The sequence below is a fragment of the Patagioenas fasciata genome, chromosome 3 (assembly GCF_037038585.1).
Source record: "Patagioenas fasciata isolate bPatFas1 chromosome 3, bPatFas1.hap1, whole genome shotgun sequence".
In the NCBI taxonomy this organism is placed as follows: Eukaryota; Metazoa; Chordata; class Aves; order Columbiformes; family Columbidae; genus Patagioenas; species Patagioenas fasciata.
Window position 1 is genome coordinate 48590129 of NC_092522.1, and position 23828 is coordinate 48613956.

At 38.1% G+C, this 23828-nt stretch overlaps 1 protein-coding gene across 10 annotated transcripts in view; it reads right to left on the bottom strand.

Moving 5' to 3' along the window:
- DISC1 (DISC1 scaffold protein) overlaps window positions 1-23828 on the bottom strand; it is a 203721-nt gene that overhangs the window by 16472 nt on the left and 163421 nt on the right. For 8 of the 10 annotated variants that reach the window (XM_071806308.1, XM_071806310.1, XM_071806305.1 and 5 more), the window contains 2 exons: window positions 6510-6753; window positions 751-795 (listed from right to left, as the gene is read on the bottom strand). In XM_071806308.1, the coding sequence (XP_071662409.1) occupies window positions 751-795; window positions 6510-6753 (289 nt within the window). Of the gene's footprint in view, window positions 1-750; window positions 796-2444; window positions 2521-6509; window positions 6754-23828 lie in introns of all 10 variants that reach the window. The other 2 variants (XM_071806313.1, XM_071806314.1) reach the window with 1 other exon arrangement.

A 23828-nucleotide genomic window follows, 5' to 3' on the forward strand; every position in this document is an offset into this window, starting at 1 on the left:
TGGACACAATGCTTGGATACTAAATTTCTTTAATAGTTGCAGCCCAAGGCATACAGATATAAAAATGGACCAGACTGAATCAGCACAGCTCTTAGAACCAGTATAACTCTGCTTACAGATATGTTACCTAAACTCTTAGTTTGTATGTAAGCAGATTTTTCCCATCACTTACTCTCATAAGGAAATGAATCTCACATTATTCAATTACCCTAAACTTTCTTAAATATATAGACTAAGATTTGTCACCTTTTCATTTATGCAAATAGTGCAGAAAGACAAGCATTCAATATTTTTATTCAGGTGAAGCTCCTATTACCCTGTATTCTGCTGCAATATGCCTTTATACTTCAAAAGTAGATTCAAAGGTGTTTTTGGTGGTACACAAAGAAACAAGTAAAGCATTCCATTCCTAAGCATCACTACAGTGCTACAGTGAGGCTGGCTAAATACTACTGGTCCTACTTTTCCCTAACACATTCATTCTGTTGTTGATACATATTAAAGGCACTAGCACAGGATTTAACTATAGGCTTCCTGAAATACACTGCAATTTTGCCATCATGTTTAATGGAAAAAAAAAAAAAAAGAATGGTCCCATGCTGGTTGTGCTTATGTTGCTTTTCTAATTGTTCACACGCTCTCTAGCAATTTTTACCCAAAGGTAATACTATAAAAACAAGTGTCATTAGTTCTGAGACCTGAAAAAGTCTGTACAATATCACCACTTTATGCTATTTAGAAAACACTTACCTCAGATAAATGACCCTCTGCTCCAAATGAAATGTCTTCCATAACCTGTTAGAGATAAATTATTAAGTATACGGTAGATATATGCTATATAAACAGTAAGATTTCAATTCAACTTATAAAAACCATATAGCACATTAAAAAGTTACATAAGCTGAACAATTACATCATTTTGTTTCACATACATGAAACATTTCAATTGCATTTATAATGGAGCAGTGGCAGCCACCCAATATTTAAAGCTAAACTTGAATACATTTTATTAAAGTCTGCCTTTGGCTTCCCAGTTAAAACCCCCAAAGAATACTGCCTCTAGAACTCAAGGACTAACTATAGATTGAAACAAACTTTTCTATCAAGCTCTTACAGCTCTATAAACCATTCAAGAGTCTAAAGAAATTTTTTTGGCACAAACACTGTAAGTGACTTTTGGCATGAGAAATGAGAGACCCCACTGATGTTCTGTATCAGTAACATCTGTTAATTATAGTCAGTTCCTCTCAAAACTTGCTTAATATGTAAAGTCCATAAGAAATTAGCCAACATTTCATTGACTGGCTGAGGAGCAAAGAAATTTACATTAACATTATTGGAAAATCATTAATACTTATCACATGTAACAGTATCGATAATCTTTGAATAAACTGAGATAGGGATATTGCTTTGGTAGGGCAATACTTAGTTGTGCAGGTACGTACATCTATACATAATAAAGTGCAAAATCATTACTTTGCCATAAGATCATTATTATTACTGGGTATTTTTTTCAGTAATCTATCTGAAAAGAGGTTGTTTAGCTTTCTTTTACCTGTAAGATTAGTTTTCTGATTATATTTTTACTGCAAAATATATCTAATCATTAAGCTTACTGAGATGCTACAATCCCTAGGTAGAGTTAGCGCTTTTACCAGTGGATACTACACAACAGTATCACATGCAGCTAAGGTGCATCTTACTGCACAACAACTTGTGTGACTGTACAATGATGATCTGACCATTGTGTACAAACCAGCTGCCTGTTGCTGCAAAAATAGTTTCCAACTTGGATTAATACAAAAAACACTCAAGTGCTGACTTTTCACTGATGCTTAATGCTGACATTTAAAACTAAGATTAAATTTAAAGTTTCCAAATTCTTTGTGAAGCTCTACAAATACAATGTTTAATTAAAACTCAAATGAACGCACAGTTTATTTAGCTTTCTAAAGGCTTAGTCCTTTACACATTGTACGTTTGCTTCCTGGACCACAGGCTATCTCAGTGCACAGTAATGAGTTACAGCCTGCTGACAGAGGCTGTCTTGGGGCTTGCTATTGCCAAATTCTGAAAAACGTTGTGTCATATCCTGTGATGGCTTCTTTTTAATGACAGGCACCACATTAAATATTATTATTTTTTTCATGATTGTCCACTTAATATCACTTAGAACATTCAGTATCTTAAAAGAAGTGAATCAAATGAAGGCTTTGCAATTACAGAACATCTTCCAAACACCAGGGTGCTCTACAAAAGACTCTCAAACATCTCCTTAGATGGCAAAACTGAAGTATGCAGAGGTGAGGAAACACAGCAGCCCTTACTCTAACCCCCACTTTCTGCTTTCTTTTATGATGAAATGTCAGAAATTATCTACAAAGAATTCTGATGGGCTAACTACCAAAAATGCTGACTTAACACTACTGAATTTTTGGTTTTACCTTGTAACTTTAATCACCTCAATTTTCTTGAAATCTAGTAGGTGTTTCTTTCCTTCATAGTGATTAAGAGGGAGCACTGCACAGCATGCCAGATAGCAGAAGAAGAAGAAAAAAGGATAGGTCAGGAACTCAAGACTGCAGGTGCACAAATACTCATGTTCATCAAGATCCTTGGTGTTAGGGAGGTCCCAGCACACACACGTCTCTCTGCTTATTAGTTAGCATCAGTGCTTCAGGTGTTATAAAAGCATTTTGCTTACACATACATTATCAACAAGCAAAAAATAGAGCAAGATTTTATGAGAAGTGGAACAAGCAGGCGTTGATATCTGAAGACAGATGAAATGTTACTATATATTTTAGAAATCACCCAGATATATACGTTACTATGTAATAACGATCATAGCGACTTTCACCTCATTCACACGTCGCCTGAGCAAAATAACTTGCAGTCAGTTTAAAAGTATGGAACATTTCTGGGATGAAAACAAGAACCTATCTCTAATTGTTCAGAGACTTGGGACAAAATCAAAAGAGAAACTAGAACTGCACTGAAGGGGCACCTTAAATTCAGCAAGACAACCACTAGCTGGAGTGTACTTGCTTATACAAAAATTCAAGAATCTATCTCATACGTAACAAACTGACTGTCCGTAACTTTGCTTCAACATTTTAAAAAATACTATAATCTAGTAAGTTATCTGAAATTGAGAGAAGTACATCTTAATTTTTAAGTAACTCAGAGTGTTCTACAGGATGGTTTTTGCTAGCCTCACTTTATGTAGTTCTGACCAAAAAATTAGTAATGATGTTTCAAGAAGCTGAGCTGCAAAAGCATGTGATTGTCTTCACTGGTTAACAGTCAAGTGTTAAAAAGGAAACCTGATTTACTGTTTTATTTTGGGATGCCACAGTCTACCACATAAACAAACGAGGGGAAAAAAAATATTGTACTGCCTTAGAAAACACAGTTATGAAGACTATAAAGTAACTGTTGACAGTTAATAAACCTGTGCTCACACATGACATTAAAATATCTGAACTTTCAAAGAATTTATATGTTACATATTTCATACCAGAACATGTCATATTTTATGATCTAGTGAGGATATTTAATTAAAAATGAAAAACAGCCCCTCTGCAAAGCAGTATCTGAGTATCTAAGTGAAGGGTTCTTTGCATTCATCTATTTTGCTTTTCTTATTATTATGTTTCTTATTTGTTTCTTTGTTTTCTAATGAAGCCTATACAGTAAAATACAGTTATATGCAAGAAAATTGTGTTTATAGCATACATCAATAAAATTGATATCCACTCCACAGTAATCCTTAGCCAGATACAACATGATAAATAACCGGAGAGCTTCATGTCTAGGTATTTCACTGTAAAGTGAATCAATCACCTGGGAATGAAATAAAAGTTCCACAGCATATATGCACAATATGCTATTATTACCCTTTGCTATACTGTTTTAAAGCAGGTAACTCAGTAACCTCTACATACAAAGAACACTCTTTTTTCCTTTTGCTTCAGTGACCAACAGCTGTCTCTAGAAATTCCCCACCGCGGAACAGAGGTGACACAGTTGAAGGGAATAGTCCTTCTAGAAACAAGACAACCACAGCAAGCTACTCCCCTCACAGGAACACCACAGCCTTGTTAAATAATATCAAACCAGGTATTTTTTGCAAATACATGTGTTTCTATCATGTATTCCGACTTTCTGATAAATGGCTACAATAAGGTTCACTACTAATGGATGACAAAGTTTTTTCATGAAAGTCATATGAATGGCTAAATTTAGACTAAAATCCACATCACTTTTTTTTTTTTTTTTGCCACAAACTTTACATTATTTTTAAATAAAAACAAGCAATACCATAAAACAGAGCAAATAAATGCTACAGAAGTGGTTTGTCTTTCAACTAAATCCATTTATAAGTCAAGACATATTCTGTCTTGGACTTCAACACATTCAAAACTAGAAGTTAGCATAATTTGTAAGTCAAGTTTTTTGTTTGTTTTTATATTCTGCTAAGCTACTAGGAGATGTTAGGAAATGTTTTAGCTTCTCTTTGATAATTTAGATACTGCCTGTCACTCGTACTGAGATCCTACTGGCTTTACTACCTAAAGTCTACTTGTTTGGGTAAAACTTCTACACCCCACAACAAGGTAAAAATCCCAGCTCCTGAAAGTATAAAAGCAAGTGGACCAACCCTAATTCCAGAACCAGAATACAGTTTATATTGTGGGGTTTTTTTATGGTTGCAATGGGTTGCAGTCATCACTGATGCACAACTTTGCCTCAATGGTCAAAGCTGCAGCCTGAACTGAAGTCTGAAGCAGAGGAAGGTTAGTTGAGTGAGCTGTGATAAAACAGCTATGCTGCTCAACTCCTTCTGTAAGTTGGAAAACAAATGAACATTCTTACATTAACAAACTGCTGCTTTTTTTCTGTCAAGTTTGTCAGTCCTAGGAGCACTGTGGGAACAGAGACAGAAATACCTCCACAGGTCCTTCACTGATGGGCGTTTTCACATTTATATTTATACGTCAGCTTCTAAATGAATTTTGGCACATTCTCAAAATGGAGTTTATTCAGGATACCAGGATAGGACAGATACGAGGCAAAGGCATTTGTACCACAAAGTTTAAGCACCTAGATGAAGAGTTGAAGTTAGGGGAATAGTCTAAGTTCCCCCTATGGTTGATAGAGCCAGAGAGGAAATGATCAAAAAGCAAGTTCAAAAGGAGGAGCTTAATGAAAGCACTGCAACTATGCTTTCCTCTTCCAAGAAACATATGGACAACCTGCGTGCACCTCTCTCCAGAACCAGAAGTCGCCTCACTTCATTTGCCTAGATGTCATTCCAGGATGGCAATGGCCATTTCCTGGGAAATGATCCAGACTTGCAGGGGTGAAATAGGTCGTCACCTATAGCACAAGTTTCAAGAACACTACAGAAACAGTCACAAACCCCAAACCCTTCAGGGTTTCTCCGCTTCGCTTTTGAAAGGGGAGCACAGCTTTCCACAGCCAACAGAACTCCTCGTATTACTTAGTGGACTCATCAGGAATAAGGAAGAATGAGGGGGGCTGCGGAGGGGGGCAGAATTAAAGCCACAGCTGACTATTAAAAACAAAAAAAATATCTCTAGGAGAGTCAGTCTGTAAACATTTTCCCTAGGAAAAGGCTGCAAGTATTATTGATGCACAGTTTTAAAACATTATTTTACCATCAAGATGAGATTTTGCAATAAGGTAGGGGCCTGCTTTCCACTAAGTTTCAGCCAGTACAAATGGCATCAGCTTTCAGCATAACTCAGTTCAATGGCTCTTAACATCAGGTGCAATTAAGCACATTTTTAATTTTTCTCAACCAAATTCCAAGGTAATAAAACTGACAACTCCTGTTGGATGGTCTTTTCGTCACAATGGTGCTGTTGGGTGATGAAGCTTTTTAACAGCTTGTTTACCTTTGCAATGCAGCTAAAAGATTATTAAGTGACTGTACATTTTTCAAACAAGATGGTATTTCAAAGCAGAACATGAAAACTTTAAAAAAAAAGTCTAATCTTTTAAGCATTGCTATTTATTTCCTCCCTTTCATATTTTTTGGATGCTGGAAGCCTACCAGCATTTGAGCTAGGAAGCCTTTGACCATCTAATGAGGGGAGGAAAACCTAGTCTCTCCTCACTTCAGCTAACATAGATCCAGAACTAAGTCAGCAAAACTAACTCAGACTGAAACTCATCACTGAGATGAGGAACAGCTCATAATTTCTGTCAAATACTTAACTGTTTTTACTTCAGATCCTGATGTACATTCTGTATTCATTGCCTGAATAATTTCCACATTTTAAAAAGACTGATGGTGAAAGGAAAAAGGGTTGAAGAGCTTCTGAGAAGCTAATAAGCTATTTTATTCATATCTCAGATTGGAGGCCAGATGTTAAGTTCATACTTAACTTGCCCTGCTGACCCATCACCCAGCTTCAACTCCTCTCAAAAGCAAAACCAGCAGTATTGCCTGAAACGTAGTTGCGGAATATTTCAGATACCTCTTTTAATTCGCTGTGTTTGGGACAGGGAACAGTCCTCAGCTCTGTGCCCTTTGGAAAGTGGCCTTCTTTTCTTTTTTCAGAATCAGATGGGCCATGAGCAGTCATCTCCATGTCATCCATTTGGTTCTCCTCTTCCTCAAACACACAGCAACTGGTTTCTTTCAGTTGAAACCCTCGGATCAACAACTGACAGGCCTCCAAGTCAGCTTCCCACACTCTTTGGAGCAGCTGGCTCCCGCAGCTGAAATAAAAGCCAAAAGAAAATAAAACTGCAGTTCAGGGAGAATGGTTGCTATTTCAAGTAACTTCAGGGGTGACTGCTTATTATTAGATAGGAAAATAAAAACAACAAAAAAACAACAGCAGCTCAAATACTTCCACAGAGACAACACAAGCTATTTCAAACCGAAAAGCAGTAAAATGATGGCCCTATTACAAAGCTAATGACATAAAAATAACACTTTGTGCTAAGATGTTGCTTCCAACTCTACAGCGCACACTGGCTGTATGTGACCTTCTCCTAATCAGACACAAGTCCAGGGATCTTGCAATCGCAATCAGATTTTTCTTCATGCTATCAGGCCTGTCATCCTAAAAGCAGTCCTGTGGGTTTCCTGAATTTGATGTAGAACATCATGTATGAGCGATCACACTATTTACTGTATTAAATCACCTCTAATTTTTGGAAAACAGGTACACTAAATTTCTTGTTGGACTGAAATGTGCTTGCTTTGACTCTGGTGAATCAAATTAGATTAAACTAAAATACTCTTCCTTTCCTTCAGTCTTACACTTTGAGTGCTGTCCTTATCTCTTATGTGCTTTGTTTTTTCTCGTCTACCTAGTTATCCCACACAAGAAAAAATGAGAAGTATTATGACATCCAAAATACCAATCTTCTTCATACTTTTAATTCATTGATTATCTCTCAGAGATGTCCACAGATACTGCTCCAAAGATCCATCCAACAGATACCTTCACCTGAAGGAAATGGGAATTCTAGGCACACACAGTGTTTCAGAATAAGACACTGCTCATAAGAGATGTGGTGACATCTCCATCTAATACATGTTGTCTCTCAGAAACCGAAAGATTAGATTGCCTGCTAAAATATAGCAAACCAGTGGCAGAGCTTGGGATGGGACTAAGAAGAACTGATTCCCATGGCAATACATGCTTCCAGACAGATTTGAATGCTAATATCTAATAACTGCAATATTTTTTTCAAGGTGCTTTTCAAATTATATCATTTGCTATATAATAGTAAGCAATTATAAGTGAATAAAAGAAGGAAAATTACTATTTGATTTTAACTTTTCTGACTAAATTAAATACCAGCTTATCTTTTATTCTAAATGAAGGATAAAGGGGCTGCACTGCTCACAATGAATTCATTAATCTAACTAAGGTACATTTTTAACTCTACAAATTCTACAAAATGCCAAGCTGTAAAATTCATACAGCAATATTTTGAGACTGAGAGCAAAATTAAGCTTCAGAAGCTGAGCTACTTGGTCTGTGCTTAGAATCACTATATGTTTCTTGAAGGCAGAATGCAGCATGGGGTCCACAAATTGATCTCCCCCAAGGAGTTCAGAGTATCACTAATTAGAAAGAGAAAAAAGTCTTCACTGAATTACACTTCTGTGTTCTATCCAGGTAGCATTTCACTTACCAAGCCAGAAAAATAAAATAACCCCAACTGTTTCTCTACTTGTCATGGTTACACAGTCAGATCATTTCCCTGCAGACATATATAAGGCCACTTAGTTGCTTTTTGAAAAAGTCTGTTTGCAGCTATATATGGCTTATTATTAAAGGCTCAGAAAATACACTAGAGACCTAAATCATGAATTCCAGTGGATAGCTTCTTTTGGTCATTCAATTTAATGAAGAGCTCTATCAAAAAAACTAGGGCAGACATAGTGATGTATGTAGTATTCACAGAGATGATGTATAGCATATTTTAATATAAAAGTACAGTGTAAAGGAGCCTGGGCTGCTGTTATTCAGCCATGACTCAGCTCATTGGTTAACATGCTTTTGATTGCATCTCTAAGTTTCACACCCATTTTAGTCATCAGCAATTAGTGAACATACCACTAATAGCTTGTTTTTATTTTAAGGACATCTTTGCTTTATCATTCTATCTGTAAAACTCTAATACATCTAGAACTAAGACACTAGCGTGTTGCACTGAACTTTTCCCTAGTGAACACCTGTATACTTGTATATTCTGAACATACCCAAGCCCAAGAGACCTCTTAGTATTGTCTTTGTACTATTTTTCAGTATTTTAAAATTCAGTGCCTAGAAGCATTTTTTTAAAAACACTTTCTGAATGAAAATTTATTGAAAGTTGCAAATACCTGACACAGAGACACACAGCAAATAATTTTTTGAAATCATGTTGTCCCCAGCATGCAAAAATCTTTCGCTTTTCTATCAGGTGTAAAATCAAGCTCAATTGAATTTTGGAGTTTGGTTCATTCATATTCAATCCACACTAAAAGTGCATTTGCAGTCTTCATGAAGCCAAAAGTATGTGGATGCCTGTACTGAACCCAGTGTATTTTTTCAGGTATGCAGCTTTTCAAAACGATAGATTTAGATTGGATCAGATTTCATACTATTCTTATACTTAAAAATACTTTATGACATATCAGCCTCTAGGTGTTAGACGCCTGTCTGTACATCACTATCAAAGTGGCATATGTGGCAAGTTCAGTTGAGGTGCAAGGAACAATTTGCTGGGATCCACAACAAATCAGAATCCATCAACCATTTATACAGACCCAGCAAGAGCAAAGAATACCTTAATCACCTACTCATCCTGAGCTTCCAAGTACCAGTGGGCTCATGAGTCTGAAGTGCCAGGTTTTGTAAAAAACACCAGATTACAATGATGGCCCTTTTCTGAGAAAGACATTTAAGTCTACAACAAGCAACAAGAGCTAGGATACACATAAGGATGTTCAGAGAAACACTGAGACAACAGTGGACTGAAGATGGCATGCTAGTAACAGTACCACAGTTCAATTAGTTACATCACTAACTCATTAGTCTAATGACTGTCAAGCACACTGAGGTAGTATCAGAGTGAATGAGCATTTTAAGGACTTGCAGGGGGCCAATGAAACAGGTAAGCGAATACCTAAGATCTCCATCCCTCCATAAAGGAATAATGTAAGAAAGGCAAAAGACGGTAGTATAAAAACATAATGGGCAAGTGATTGATACCAATGTGGTTTAACATCTGTTAATGGAAGTCAGGCTTTTATATATATATATATATAAAAAATAAATAAATAAATATAAGGCTTGTAGTTATGTTTTATGTGAAAGAACAGAGGAAACCAATGGAAAAAAGGCAAACAATGTGAAATGAGGAGAAACACAGAACTGGGGGGTGGGAGGAAAGAAAGAACAGTCATTGCAGTGGTAACAGCACTTTAGATGGATGAGAGTAGGGCAAGGCTGCTTTTGTCAACTCACAGCCAGGTAAACGGATGTTGAAGTAAGTGAGATCCAAGACTCAACCTGAGTAATTTTTTAGCTGGATGGATAGATGGGACAAGGCTTATCTCAAGGACAGTATGCAGAAAGAATCTACAAGAGCAGGTCTAAGTTGACTAGAAGAATGTCTGAGACATCCACAGCAACACAAAAGGACACAGCAGTGAGAATTCTGGATTAGGTCAAGTTGATGATGATTAAAGAGCTGTCAGAGAAACAGAGCTGTTTACGGACAGGAGGAAATGAATGTGGATCAGAATGGTTTATCCTTGAGTTCTCTTCATAAAGTGGCAATTGAAACTGTAATTGCAGAGGCCTTTACCGAGTCTCAAGTAGCTTTCTAGGAAACAACAGCAGAGGCCAGAGTGTACACGGAAACCAGATGATACCTTCAACCTACACGTAACATGAAGAATCCAGCAAGGATTCTCTCTCTCTTCCTTGAAGTCCAAAAAACATTGCTTCTCTGCCTTTTCACAAGATTCCCAGAGATACTAATGGGAGCTCTCTATGTGGCTCTCAGCACAAAATTACTCAAAAGCTATTTTTAGTGCTAACTGGAACACAACTTTCCTATTGAGGGCTCTGCATACATACAAAAGGCACATTCAGTTCCTGAACATTACAGCCTTAATGAAAACATGCCCACATAAAAATAGCAAAAAAAAATTTATATTAAACCCTATTAAAAAAAGTCCCCCGAAATCTCCACAAAAGCAAAACATGGGGAGATGTCGCTGCTTGTAAATCTTATCACCTCTAGTTTCTAGGAATGTCCCTTGGTGAGTGAATTGATGAAAGTGGTTTATAACACCCTCAGGTCAACATTGTGTGTTTGATAGAAGATGTTCCTTATTTTAAGGGAAATCCCTGTAAGAAGCCACATCTTGAAAGCCAAGAGAGTGAGACTGAAGCTAAAAGGCTACAGAGTAAGATATACATTTAGAAACTGGATAAACAAAAGCTAATTTATGAGGGGAGATTAACCTTCACTAAGAAGAAATACTCTAGGAGAGCCACACTAAGGTGCAGAATCAGGAAAGCATGTACTTACCTTTTTCCAATACCTGGCACATGTGTTAACACTGCATTCACTGACCCTAAAGGCAGTTTTCTCTGGCAAGAAAGCAAATGAAATGCAACAAAAATAGTCTGGCAGAAACAACAGGGATTTTCATTAAGACAATTAAAATGACTGGAAAGTTTTGAGGCTTCCAGAAAATGGCAAATGCGAATCAAAAGACTTCGCTTTATATCCCCATTATTTGCTGATCTATTGTACAAACTAGGGAACTTTCTCTATATTTTGTTCACTCAGTTCTATTTATATTTTGCACCACAGGGAAGGAACTAACTCTTCTTACTCTACATTTATTTGTCTTTGTTGCCTTTTCTTGAGGCAACATCCATGCAGTGAACAAAGGAGGCATGTAAAGGAAACTATGGAGTAATAATACTTACAGGAAGGCAGACAACCGTATTACTTTACTGTTAGCAGAAATTCACCCCTCTGATTAGGTTTATCATATTAATTCACAGTCCTGTATTAACAGCCCTTCTTATATTTTACAAGTGTTTACTACTTCAGGAATATGTTTTGCTTCTCTCCTTCACGAAAAACTTTTTCCAGTCTGATCAGTTCTTGATCTTTAACCTTCGCTGTTATATTTGAAGATGCCTACAACCAATCTGTTGAACAAACCAAGGACTGCAATGTTGCTATCAGTGGGTCACACAAGGCTCTAAGGCAAGGGAGGCACATAACCCTGTTTTCCCCATCTGGCTGGTGTGCAATGGCAGATTGCCGAACTTAAAAGAGAGAGGAAAGAAGGTGCAGGAAAAGTGACAAAAAAACCCTGGACCCTGCTCAAATCGCACAACTTTTTTTCTCTTGGCCCATGCACTAGAAAGTCACCTTTTCTAAACATCTGAAACCAAAACCTTTTGGTTTTTTTTTTGTCCAAGTCTCCCTAATCCTATAAACCCCAGGTCCCTTCATACAACCCCAATTTCACAATTCAGTTCCTTGCATTGTGTCTCTTCTCTCCAATCTCCTCAGGAACTGAAAACCTCATGAACTGACTTCATGTTGTTCCCATCATGTGGCTGTCCTCCAGTGCAGGGAACTTTTTTCCTAGTCCATTATTTCAAAGCTCATTAACAGCACTTGTTTGCTGTTGAGCTCTATTATTGTACTTCTCCATGCAAAAACAGGACCCACTCCCAGAACGTCAGGAGACTCCAGGCTCCCCTGTCAGATGACAACCTGCCCTAACACCTACCTTGGAGACTAGCCAGAACCCCTAGGCAAAGTAGCTTGTAGTGCTTTTCTCTTGCACAACAAATTCGCTTCTCTGACCTTGCCTTCTCCCTTATAAAACATACAATAATATCTAGAAAAAAAAAAAAGAAGTAGTTGACTCTCTTTTAATGTGATGTCTGACCTACTGGAGGATACTCTGGACCAGAACCACCAAAGCCCAAGAAAGCAATCCCCACCTAACTTCTCAACTACTACATCTTCACCTAAAAATTTTGCTCTTGGATGACTTTTCTAACATCTGAACCTTATGAGCCGCAGACAAGACCTCTGCACAACAGTCCTATCCAAAAGACATCCAGCACATCCAGATGGGACATGACAGTGCAACACGGAGATCTGGATGTTATTTTCAAGCAGCTGGAAGAACAGGTTACAGCGGTGGCTCTACTTTTTACAGCATCTCGGGAGCAGAGGCAAACACGCAGAAAGAGACAAATTTGAGGAAACAGGTGAACAGAGCACCCAGCCCAGCCCTCAGTGTGGTGGTGGCTATGCTGTCCTCCTCTCCTCTATTCAGGGAGGTAGCAGGGCAGAGTATACCTGAAGGTGCAGAAGGCAGAGTACCCGGAGCCAGGTCTCCTGGGTCTTTGTTGAGTGATCTAACCTCTATGACATTGCTAGGGAACACCCACCACAGTCTTTTAAGTTATGTTGGGATTAGGGGCTATCACTTCTTGGCTTTACAAGCAAAAACAAGAGCAACAGTTCAATTCCTTCCTTGCCAACATTTGCCAGATTTCAGATGAGTCCTAGTGGAGAACCCCAAATACAAGCAGACACCTGCTCATCTGAGATATTTAACACTATAGACATCCTAGACCCGGTATAAAAACATTGACAGAGTGGAGCTGAAGTGTAACAAAACCCCTTTGAAAGGAGAAATGCCACGCTGGAATACAACCACTGAAACGCTGCACAATCTCCTTCAGGCTGCCGCTGCCAGCTGCATAGACCTTGCTGCATTGGCAGCTCTCCTCGTCCCTCTCTGAGCTGTCACTCCAGGGAGAGTGTACTTCTGCAGGTCTGGCTGCAGGGACGAACTCCACACATCTTTATACTGCTTTCAGTTGAAAACTTTTTTCTTTCCTGTCTCTATTTTCTCCCCCTTGCTCTCTGCTGTTACCTAGCAGGTTATGCTGCCATTTTATTACTTGTGGTAGCTCCAGGTAGTGTCTTCAGATGAAGATCCTATGAAAGACAGTGCACAGAATAAGCACGTGCTGCACTATAGAATTAACTAGCTGAGAGCATCTAAATGACACATTATGATTATATGTATTATGTTCTATTTGTAAACTATTTTAATTGTATTGTTTTATCCTTTCATGAAGGACTTCACAGTATGTGAAGATGGATGTATGTGAAGATGTACATACATAAAGGAAATAAACCTTTCTAACTTGTACAAATACTTTGCTTTTAACATAATGGTAGTGACATTGAAGCAAAATCAACGCACCATTTAGATATTATATATTTCACAGTGCTACAAAACAAGGGACAGAGTTTTCAAATGTGCATACCAAATTCTCAAAGCAGGGTAAGCGATGAGGAGCTGTGAGTGTAGGCAGTTTCCTACTTTGGATTTGTCACTGAATGATTCCTATCAGCAGCTGAGATGCACTATTGAGAATACAGTCTTTAGTGCATTTACTTTGCTGGAAGCAAACCACTGCTCAGGACCAACTGCAAGTGGTTCTCTAGTTCCATAGGTTTTGATTTAATGAAGCATTATGCTTTGTAGCAGTAACTGTATGTTAACAAAGTCATGAAACAGATGTAAGTTGTACCCTCGCCCGTAAATCCCACTCTACCTCACCCTAAAGAAAATCTAAATAATATATAATGTGTCAAAATATTTCTCATATGAAGAATCATTACATCCTCGCATTAATATTTTATATCAGGTTTGAGAATTTTGTACATATGCATAATAAGATCACACCACCAATTCTATAAATAGTATAATTAAGTAAAAATGTATAAATGCATTCTATTGTGATGGATGGATTCTAAGATTTCTAAGGAATTTTCTGACACCTTTCAAACTGCTATTAGCTTGAACTGACTTAAAATAACATTTCTTAAAACATTCTTTCCCATTAAGACATTGACATTTTTTATAAAAATAAACTAATAACAACAAATAAGAAATATTAATAATATTAATATAAAAATACATGGCCTCTCACAGTGACCCCAGTAAAGAGAAAAGCAAATATCTGCCAGTATTTTCTGCCAAATCATGTTTTTAAAAAAATATGCTTATCAACCACACTCATTATCCACAACTTAGTCCAATCAATAAAACATTACCTACTGCATCCAGGATACCAAAGGATTATAATCTAAACTGAAATCTAAAAACAATCCGCTAAGAATCATGACATCTTTCTATTGCCCACAGGAAAAAACAAACAAACAAACAACAACTTGATATTAGCATCTTAAGGCTAGAACTACCACCTTGTAGTTTATGTGAAACGTACATGGTTTATGTCTGCTTTTTCTTTCCTGAAAAGCCTGTTCAAAACAAGGAGAAAGAACAATTTCTATACTGCTTAAAACCAATAATGGATGTTTGATTAATGTTATTAAAAAACAAGATACCACACAATACCAAACAATATTTTTTTCGTTTTCTCTTCAATCCTCCAGCCTTTTATTTTACCCAGCACAAAACTTTAATCATGGCCTGTCATCTTTCTATCAATACTCAATGTCACTGTGTTATACTTAAATTATCTCCACTGGAAACACGAAATGATAGACTGCTGCAGTTGATGGGTTTCACTTTGATTCTCAATGCAAGGTGGATGCGGGAATGGGACCGACATGTCGAATGCAGGAAATTAAGTAATTTACAAGGGAAGAGGGAAGGCACCTTGTAGTAAGAATTTACTACTCAATTTTGTCCCTACATCTAGTGTACAATTTATTTTTACTATATTGCCTAATCTATAATGTAAAAATTTACTACATGCTTTGAGGGCTATTTATTTCTCTTTATAAAAATGAATGGTGTAATGTTCCTCTGCCCCTACCTCCACTGAAACTTCTATTATAAATGATCTATTCTAAGAGTAAAAAAATTAACTTTGATAGATGAGGAGAAAGCTACAAGGGAATTCTTCTTATTAAGCAGTCCACATAAAGCCAGCTTCTCAACTCCAGTTTATCATTCACCTCATTCATAATCTGATAAAGCACTTTCAAGTTTGCTACTAACTCTGATAACTCAGTCTGCATCCTGCTTGCCTTTGGCTCCTGCAATAACTGCAGAGCCCCACAATGACATTAAATAGTTGGGTTGTTTTCTTTTCTTTTGACTGGATGGGAATTGCTGTAATAAGATGATTTTTTTTTTCCCACTATTTAATATTTGATCTCAAACCAGATTTAAAGGAGAGGCATTAGGCCATGATTTTGGAAAGCATGCATCTCAGGATCTATGTATTCATCTAAGCTGGGTTCAAACAGTTGAGCTGCTGCACAAGCCTAAATACTTTCATGAGCTTGAATCCCGCAAAGGATCCAACATCTCGTGATTTCCACTGAAACTGAAGCAACTCAGCAGCTTTCAAAGTCACAATCAGTTCTAATCCAGGAAAATACATTTGTTTCCAAAAAGTACACCACTGGAAGAAAGCACAGCATTTGCACTGAGGCAACATTCTCAGCTGCCACACATCAGCACTGTTACAACAGCAGCAATAGCTATTTATACCAAGAGACGAATGTGTTCTTATCTCAAAGCAATTAAAATAATGAGACTGATCTCTTATTGTTCATTACAGTCTCTGACCAAAAGTGTAAGGAAGCACACAGAAGAAATTTACAATTCTCCTATCATTTTTATTCACCTCCGTTCTCCAATATAAAATTTGTTTATAATATATTCCCCTCTCTGAAAGGATAACAGATTTAGACTTTCAGTGTCAAGTGAGTCTGAGAATGTGAATCATTGTATGTACTACTGACTGAGCAGGAACTAAGCACACATAACAATTAAAAACAACAGGACAAAGAAATGCCATTTTAGAAGAGATACAATATGGAGAGATTATTTGTTGCCATCCTGTGGGAATGTACCTTGAAATTCAACCTTTGTAACCAGGAAGACACACCTGGAAAAATTAGAGTGTTGGCCAAATACTGATGTCAATAGCTGTATGCTTACGGAGTTCCTCTGAAATGTCCGCGGGCATGATATGGTCTGTTGTAGCTGCAGGGTCAAAAGATCAGAAGCCAAATCCTGTTCTGGCTCAAAAAGAGCATGAGAGAAAGGGCGAGGTCTACAGATCCTCCCTGGTTGGGCTCTGTCAGCTACAACAAATTCTGTGCTGCTGCTGACAGCACACTTTAAATTGCCAAGGCCTGCGTGTCTTCCCAAACTGGCAGAGTATGTTCCCAGCAGTAAGTACATTAAGTAATGAATGCTTCCACATGTGAGTGGGAAGGATTGTCACAGTTGCATGCAAGATAGAGCTCTCCTACATCTTCATACTCACGCTATGCAGGTGGTGATATTTTTTTTCTACTTTTGTTTGTTGGTTTGTTTTTTTTTTTTTATTTTAACTTTAATTTTCTACTTGTTTAATTATCATTATGCTAGTCAGGACTTTGTGCAAAGTATTGTCCACATAGAGGACAGGAGGATTTAGCAGCACTGCTGGACAGCAGGCAGATGACATCCTCATCTTCCTTGATTCTTCTGCACCCATTACTACTATTGATGGCAATCCTGCACAAGAGAGATGACAAAGCTTCTGAAAAATGCACAAACTGGTCTCAAGTCTTGTCTTCAGGGACACAATCAAAAACAGTAGCAGTAGGAAAATACACATACACCTCTGAACAATTTTCTTGCCAAGTTCAGAAGGGATCAAGTCTTTCTCACTACCTACATTCACCTAAATGTAGCCATCAAGGGGACTTGGTAAGAGAGCAAAAGCTTAATGCCACAGACACAGATGTGACAAACGGCTTTGTGCATCCCTCCATCTCCTGACACCGTCATATCTCCACAACTAAGGCAGATTGAGGTTTGCATGAATTCATCTCACAGAGAATACAATAGCAGGGCAGAGATGGGCAAACAGAAGCACTTTGAAGAGTTTACAGCCATGATGCACTCACCCTTTTCTCCATAAAAATGAAAGACTTGGAGAAGTCCCATGAAATTACTGGAAACAGTCTTCTGCTTAAACAGACACCTTTTTAATAAATTTTCAAACTCAGTCCCCAGTATCTGCAAATAATGCTAGCACCCCCTGTTATTCATTTTCTCCATTATCTGGATAAGATGATGAAACCACTGTCCTTTAGCTTGACAGAGTATCCAAAGGTAACACATCGGCAGCTATAGCACACTGCACATGCATCCTTATGTTGATGGTCTTGAACCTTATCTTCAAACATCCTCTGAAAATCCCAGGATTAGGTCTGTGGCTGAACAATCTTTCTGAAGCACAATGGAGCTGTGAGATAGAAATAACTCACAGCCAAAGCATTTTTGCATAGGAAATGGAAAACTAGTAAAAGCAAATCACAAAAGCTCATTGTGTCAACCTTCCCTTCATTAATGAAAACATACCTTAGCATAGATACCTACAAAAAATTTTGTATAGCCCTCCAGGTGAAAAAGTCATGCAGCCTACTCTCAGGGAAGAGGAAGCCAGTGTGACTGACGTCAGCCATATTAGACACTCACCATTCACAAAATGGGATCCTCTGCACCAGGGCTGTCAAACTCATTTTCACCAGGGGCCACATCAGCCTCGCAGCTGTCTTCAAAGGGCTGAATGTAATCTTAAGACTGTATAAATGTGACTACTCCTACATTCATACAGTCCTAAAATTACATTTGGCCCTTTGAAGGCAACCACAAGGCTGATGTGGCCCACGGTGAAAATGAGTTTGACATCCCTGCTCTACACATTCACAAGTATCACTGATTAAACAAAAAAGTTAATGAATATGAATTTCAAACGCATAATAAAATTCCTGTAATTCAATCAAATAGAAAGAGATGAAAACAGGGAAGAGCACAAGTTATTAAAAAAAAAAAAAAAATATATATATATATATATATGTAAAAACATTACTTCTGTTCCAAAACTGGGAAATCTCAGCACACCAAGGCAGCAATGTGATGTAGAATTACTTATTCTTGATGAGGCAAGAGTTTGCAGCAGAGAGGACTACCATGACGTTAATGAGTTTGGGCAAAGTGTTGAACATGAGCTTTGCAGGCATGACTGAGCAGCACCAGGACAATGCAGCATAAGGATAGGGAATACAGAATAAAAGAAGATCCTAACAAAACTACACAATCACTAACAAGCTAGAGAGGACGTGAACTTTCAGCGCATTTTCTATTGGAAGGGCAACATTTTCTGGTTTTGGAAGGAGGGACACGGCCTTGCCCTCTGATGATTTTTGCTAGGCCAAGTATCAAAGCAATGGAAGACAAAGAGCCTGGAGGGAAGAGGGGGAGGTGAGCAAGCTTTTCCATGAATAAACCGCAAAATCCCCTGTCACCTTGTCTTTGCCAATGCTGGACACTAACGACTGAAGTTAATTCAGTCATAGCCTGCATGAAACCTGAATTAATATGGACAAATACTAAAGGCTGTGTAACCATGTGCTTTGCTTTTTCTAAAGCTTTAAGAGACTGTCCCCAAATTTGACCTCCTTTTTTTTTTCTTTCCCTAAAAAGATCTAGTTCAATGCTAAGATTAGATTTAAAAATAACAGAACTCTCCCCTACTTCTCATAAAACAGTACAGTCATGTGCTACAGTCCCCCCACCTCCCAATTAAAAAGAAAAAAAAAGAAACGAATACTTGTAACCAAGGCAAAAAGACAAAAAAAGACAAGACAACAACAATTGCTAAGCTTGGTATTCTTGTGCCATTCTTCACTTCTTTATGCCTCATATAGAAGCCAAACAGTCTCTACAAAATGTTCTGGGCACAATGTATACCAAATATACACTGGTTTAATACTAACTGTCCACTAGAACATAAAATGGAAAGGTAATTTTTGTGTTATGCTACCTGAGCCCTGGCAACTATTGGACTGAAAAGCCTCCCCATTATATCCTTCCCTTTCTTCAAAAATCTCCTTCAGCAAAAAGATGATTCCTTAGGAAATGAAACAAAGTCCTCCGCCCCTTGCAGCACGTACTGATTTTAACAGTGCAGACTCAGAAGACCCTTGCCACTGCCAGAAAAGATGTTTGGTGTTTTGTGGTGTTTGTGTGTTTGTTTTTTGTTGTTCGGGGATTGTTTGTTTTTGTTTGTTGGTTTGGTTTTGGCTTTGTTTTGTTTTGTTTTTTTTGTTTGTTTTTATATTTTCTCACCTGGTGGAACAAGCAGATTGCGTTATTTACCCTCCTCCATTTTTACTGCTTGTGCAATGTGCATTTCATCTATAAACTGGTAAAAATATTAGTTCTGTCAGTGCTGAAAAACACAAGGTACAGGTTGGGAACCCAAAGTTGCATCCTCATGTGAGCCATGAGTTTGTCTATCGAAGGCACATGGCACCAGATCACCCTGAAGATGAAAGGCATATTATGCTGCAGAGACATGATTACAAACTCAAATCTGCTGCACTTCTAGAGGAATTATTTCAGTTACTAGCCCCTCTGGGCATGAGCTACACTTTCCACATCCAGAAACAAAAATAGCAAAGATTCTCCCCTTTCCTCCAGACACAGCTAATCTAGGCTAATCCATTTCCATGAAGACACACCATCAAATTTATTGTGAGATTTTTTAAATTTACTGAGAACTTACAAGATACTATACCCTATCGGGACACTGCAGATATTTTCAAATATACTGCAAGTGATTGTTGAGACAATAAAAAAAATTAATGACAACCTGCATTGTGGTCATGCAGTCTAAGCTATCTTGAAAAATAATCTCCTGTGTTTAAAAGGAGAGAAAGGTCCTCTATGAATCAAGTGCTTTCTTATATTATTACTATCCAACCACCCCCATGACAAACAAAGAAGAGACAGACAAAAATAGGTGCGCTACGGAATAAAGTTGGGAATGAAAGAAAGAAGGGAAGAATAAATTTACAAAGTGGAAATAAGACACATGGAAGGAAAGCAGAGAAGCCACAATAAAGGACAAGACCAAGAGGAGAATCAGAAAGCCCCTTTTCTAAGAATGCTAACTTCAAGACAGGACAATTAAAGAACAACAAACAAGAAAGCACACAAGTATTAAAAGCAGTGGAAAAAAATAGAGTAAAAAAGGATAGTTAAGTTTTTCTTATTTGTTTATTGGATTCACCATTGTGAAAACTAAATTTCTAAAACTATGAAAAAAAGAGGATGGATCTCCCAAACAAGGCTGGGCCAATACAGCAACCAAAATAATCACCTGTAATTTATTAACTAGCACACTTAGTGCTTGGCTTTTCATTACTCACAGCTCCTTTTATTAATGAATATTTTTAGCAAGTGAACTTTCCCTCGCTAAAATAGTACTAAAAGAAAAGATCAGTGGGATAGTTAAAAAAAAGCTTGAACACTATTTTCTGAGTGTTGAGTGGGAGCAACTCTGCATATACATGCTGGTTTTGCCATTTCTTCCCTCCCCTACAGAAATCTATTTAAAATGCTATTTTTGTTCACAAGTTTATTTTCTCGTTACCAGTTACACAGCTGAAGTGATAATCCTTCAATTCATGATATCATAACCTTTCCGCAGCAAAGTAAGTGCTATGACATAAGTTGCTGTTTTCAGGCTGGAAAAGAATATCAGGAAAACATGAGCCTTTAAGAGACAATACTCCTGTTTTCCTGACAGTGTCTCTCACATAGACTGAAGAATAAGGTTAACTGCAACAAAGCAAATGTATTGTTCACAACAAAGAGAACTGATTCTCTAAAGTGAAGTCTTTGATCGTCCCCATGTGGGTTTGGTGACACTGTAATGCTTTTTGAACATTACTGAACCCAGACAAGTTTTTTGTTGGCAGTGGTGGTTGAAAGCTGTCTGGGAACCCATCGCATGGTAAAACTACACAAAATGTTCAAAAGAGACTGTTGTACTTTAAAAAACAGCAAACCACAGTTGTGGCAGAATGCCTTCAGATGTCACAGAAGTGTGTAAAAATTCCTTCCTGTTTTGTGAATCTGCAAGTTATTTACCATGTTCACTTTCAGTGGCATCAACTTCTAACCATGTTCCCACTTTTCAGTATCTAAGATAATGACTCAGGGCCTGGTGCTGCAGCCCTTTGTTGCAAGGGCAGGCAACCCAAGTGATCACACTGATATCCAAGGGTACTTTTTCAGGGAGATAAGGATCATTCGTAAGCAACAGCTTGAAGTCACAGGCAAATAACACATTTGGGGAAACTATCCCTATAGAATCAATACTATGTTAAAATATATATATATCCCATACAAATAGAAACAGAAGTCATAACCACATGAGAAAGGGGCTTATGCATCCACAAGGACACCCAGCCCTTTTGGTGCATTCTAAGACCATCTTAGACCAGCTTTATCCTTCAGTGTGCTGTGTTATTGAGAACATTCATACCCAACTCTGCTCCCAAAAACATTTCTGAAAATTAGTATGCTATGAAGGAGACCTGAGACACATGTTAAGTAAACTAACAGGACAAATAATAGGGAAGAGAATAACTGTTTTAAGATGGTTCATTTTCAAGTAAACTGGAATGTGGTGTAGTGGCAATTAATCCTGACTTGTCCTATGGCATGGAACTCACAGGACACTGGAGGTCTTGCCTGAAGGAACGGAGCTCGGTGAAGACTACACATTCAAATGCATTAAAAACAGCGTCTGCCTGAGAAAACCACAGATTTCAAATGCAGAATGCATGCATGTGTGCACTAGTAGCCTGAGCAACCATGTTGCAGCCACAACTGTTCTGAACTAGTCAAGTAACATTTGATTGAAACCCTTAAAAAAAAAATAATCACAGATGTGCAAAACCAGGTAAAACACACCTTGGGCTTGACTTCTGTTTTTTCAGTAAATACAAGTTGTCCTAGATACACACAATCCCCTTCACACTTCAGAGAGCAAGGAGCCGTGCAGATGAGCCCACCTTACATCAGGGTAAGACTCCACTACATTTCTTGGACCGTGCATCCATGACTTGAATAAAAGCCACCATTAACATGAAAACAAACACTGTTGAACAGAAAATGAACCAAGACAGTGAAAGAGAGTCAATTAAAGAAGAAAGGTTTTGCATGCATTTGCAGAGTTACCAGGTGCTGTATCATTCACCAATGGCAAAGCATAGTCATTGCAACAATTAAATCTCACTAGCAGGCATGTTTATTCATTTCTCCATTCTTGCAGAATAACACAGAAAATAGCTCAATAAAACACCTTTGTGTAATCATCACCAGTTATTCTTGAACAGTATTATTTCCCCAAAATAATTTCATGATTCCTATCTGGGAATTAGAAAAAACAACTAAAAAGCCCCAGTTTTGTGATGAATGGAAGTCACACCATAATCTTTTGGGGCCTGGAGAACAGCACAATCACATTAAATTCCCTCAGCTCAAGAAATGTCATCTTTACATCAGCTGGTACAAAAAAATTGTTTCCAGCCTGAGGCAGTTATGATAAGGGATTTAGAAGCCATCACCATGTGGGCCATGAGATATAAAAAAATGCATCACCGCATATAAAGTGTCTGCTGCTCACAATTTCACAGCTAATGTTCTCACAGCTGTGTATGACTTAGACCAGCTGGGAAGAAGAAAGGGACTAAATGAGTCACTAGAAGGATCTAGTATTTTCTCTAACCTGCATTTAACATTCCTGCAGCAGAACTGTTGGTAAGCAAAAGAAGATCAGATCATTATGCAGCAAGGCACAGGGCTGCGTGGTCTTTTGGAACTGTAGTAGAAAACACATAATCTTGGGGGGAGGTAGGGAAAAATGGCATTTCAGTCCTACCTGTGCGCTTCTAACATATTAGCAGCAGCTGAAATGTGCAACTTTGGAGGTTCACGGGTTACACAAAGTTACCGCAGGCCACCTGGCACTCCCAAGCACGCTTGCGCTGCTGCGCATACCAGAGGGGAAAGCTTTTGGAAAGCCTTGCTCAGCATCCTGAGCACAGCAGTTCTCCTCTAGCAGACATCAGGCTTTTTACACAACGACATCAAGGACACTCACAGCTCAAGATGAGGTTTTACCCTTACACAGGGTAAGAGTCTGCAGATGACCACAGAGGGGCTTTGTCATTAAAATGTTCGCTATTTGCAAGGTTGTACTTGTAGGTTTGGATACCACAGGCTGCTCTTCAACAGCACAGTGTCAGACTTCAAACAGGGCTCTGGGTGGGTGCAGGAGGCTAAAAAGCTCCAACAGGGATCTCCTCTCCCTGCAGAAAATCATTACAGTCCCAAGAAATGTTTAAATGCCTAATTGTTTAATTAGTGATGAAAGCAGCTCCTT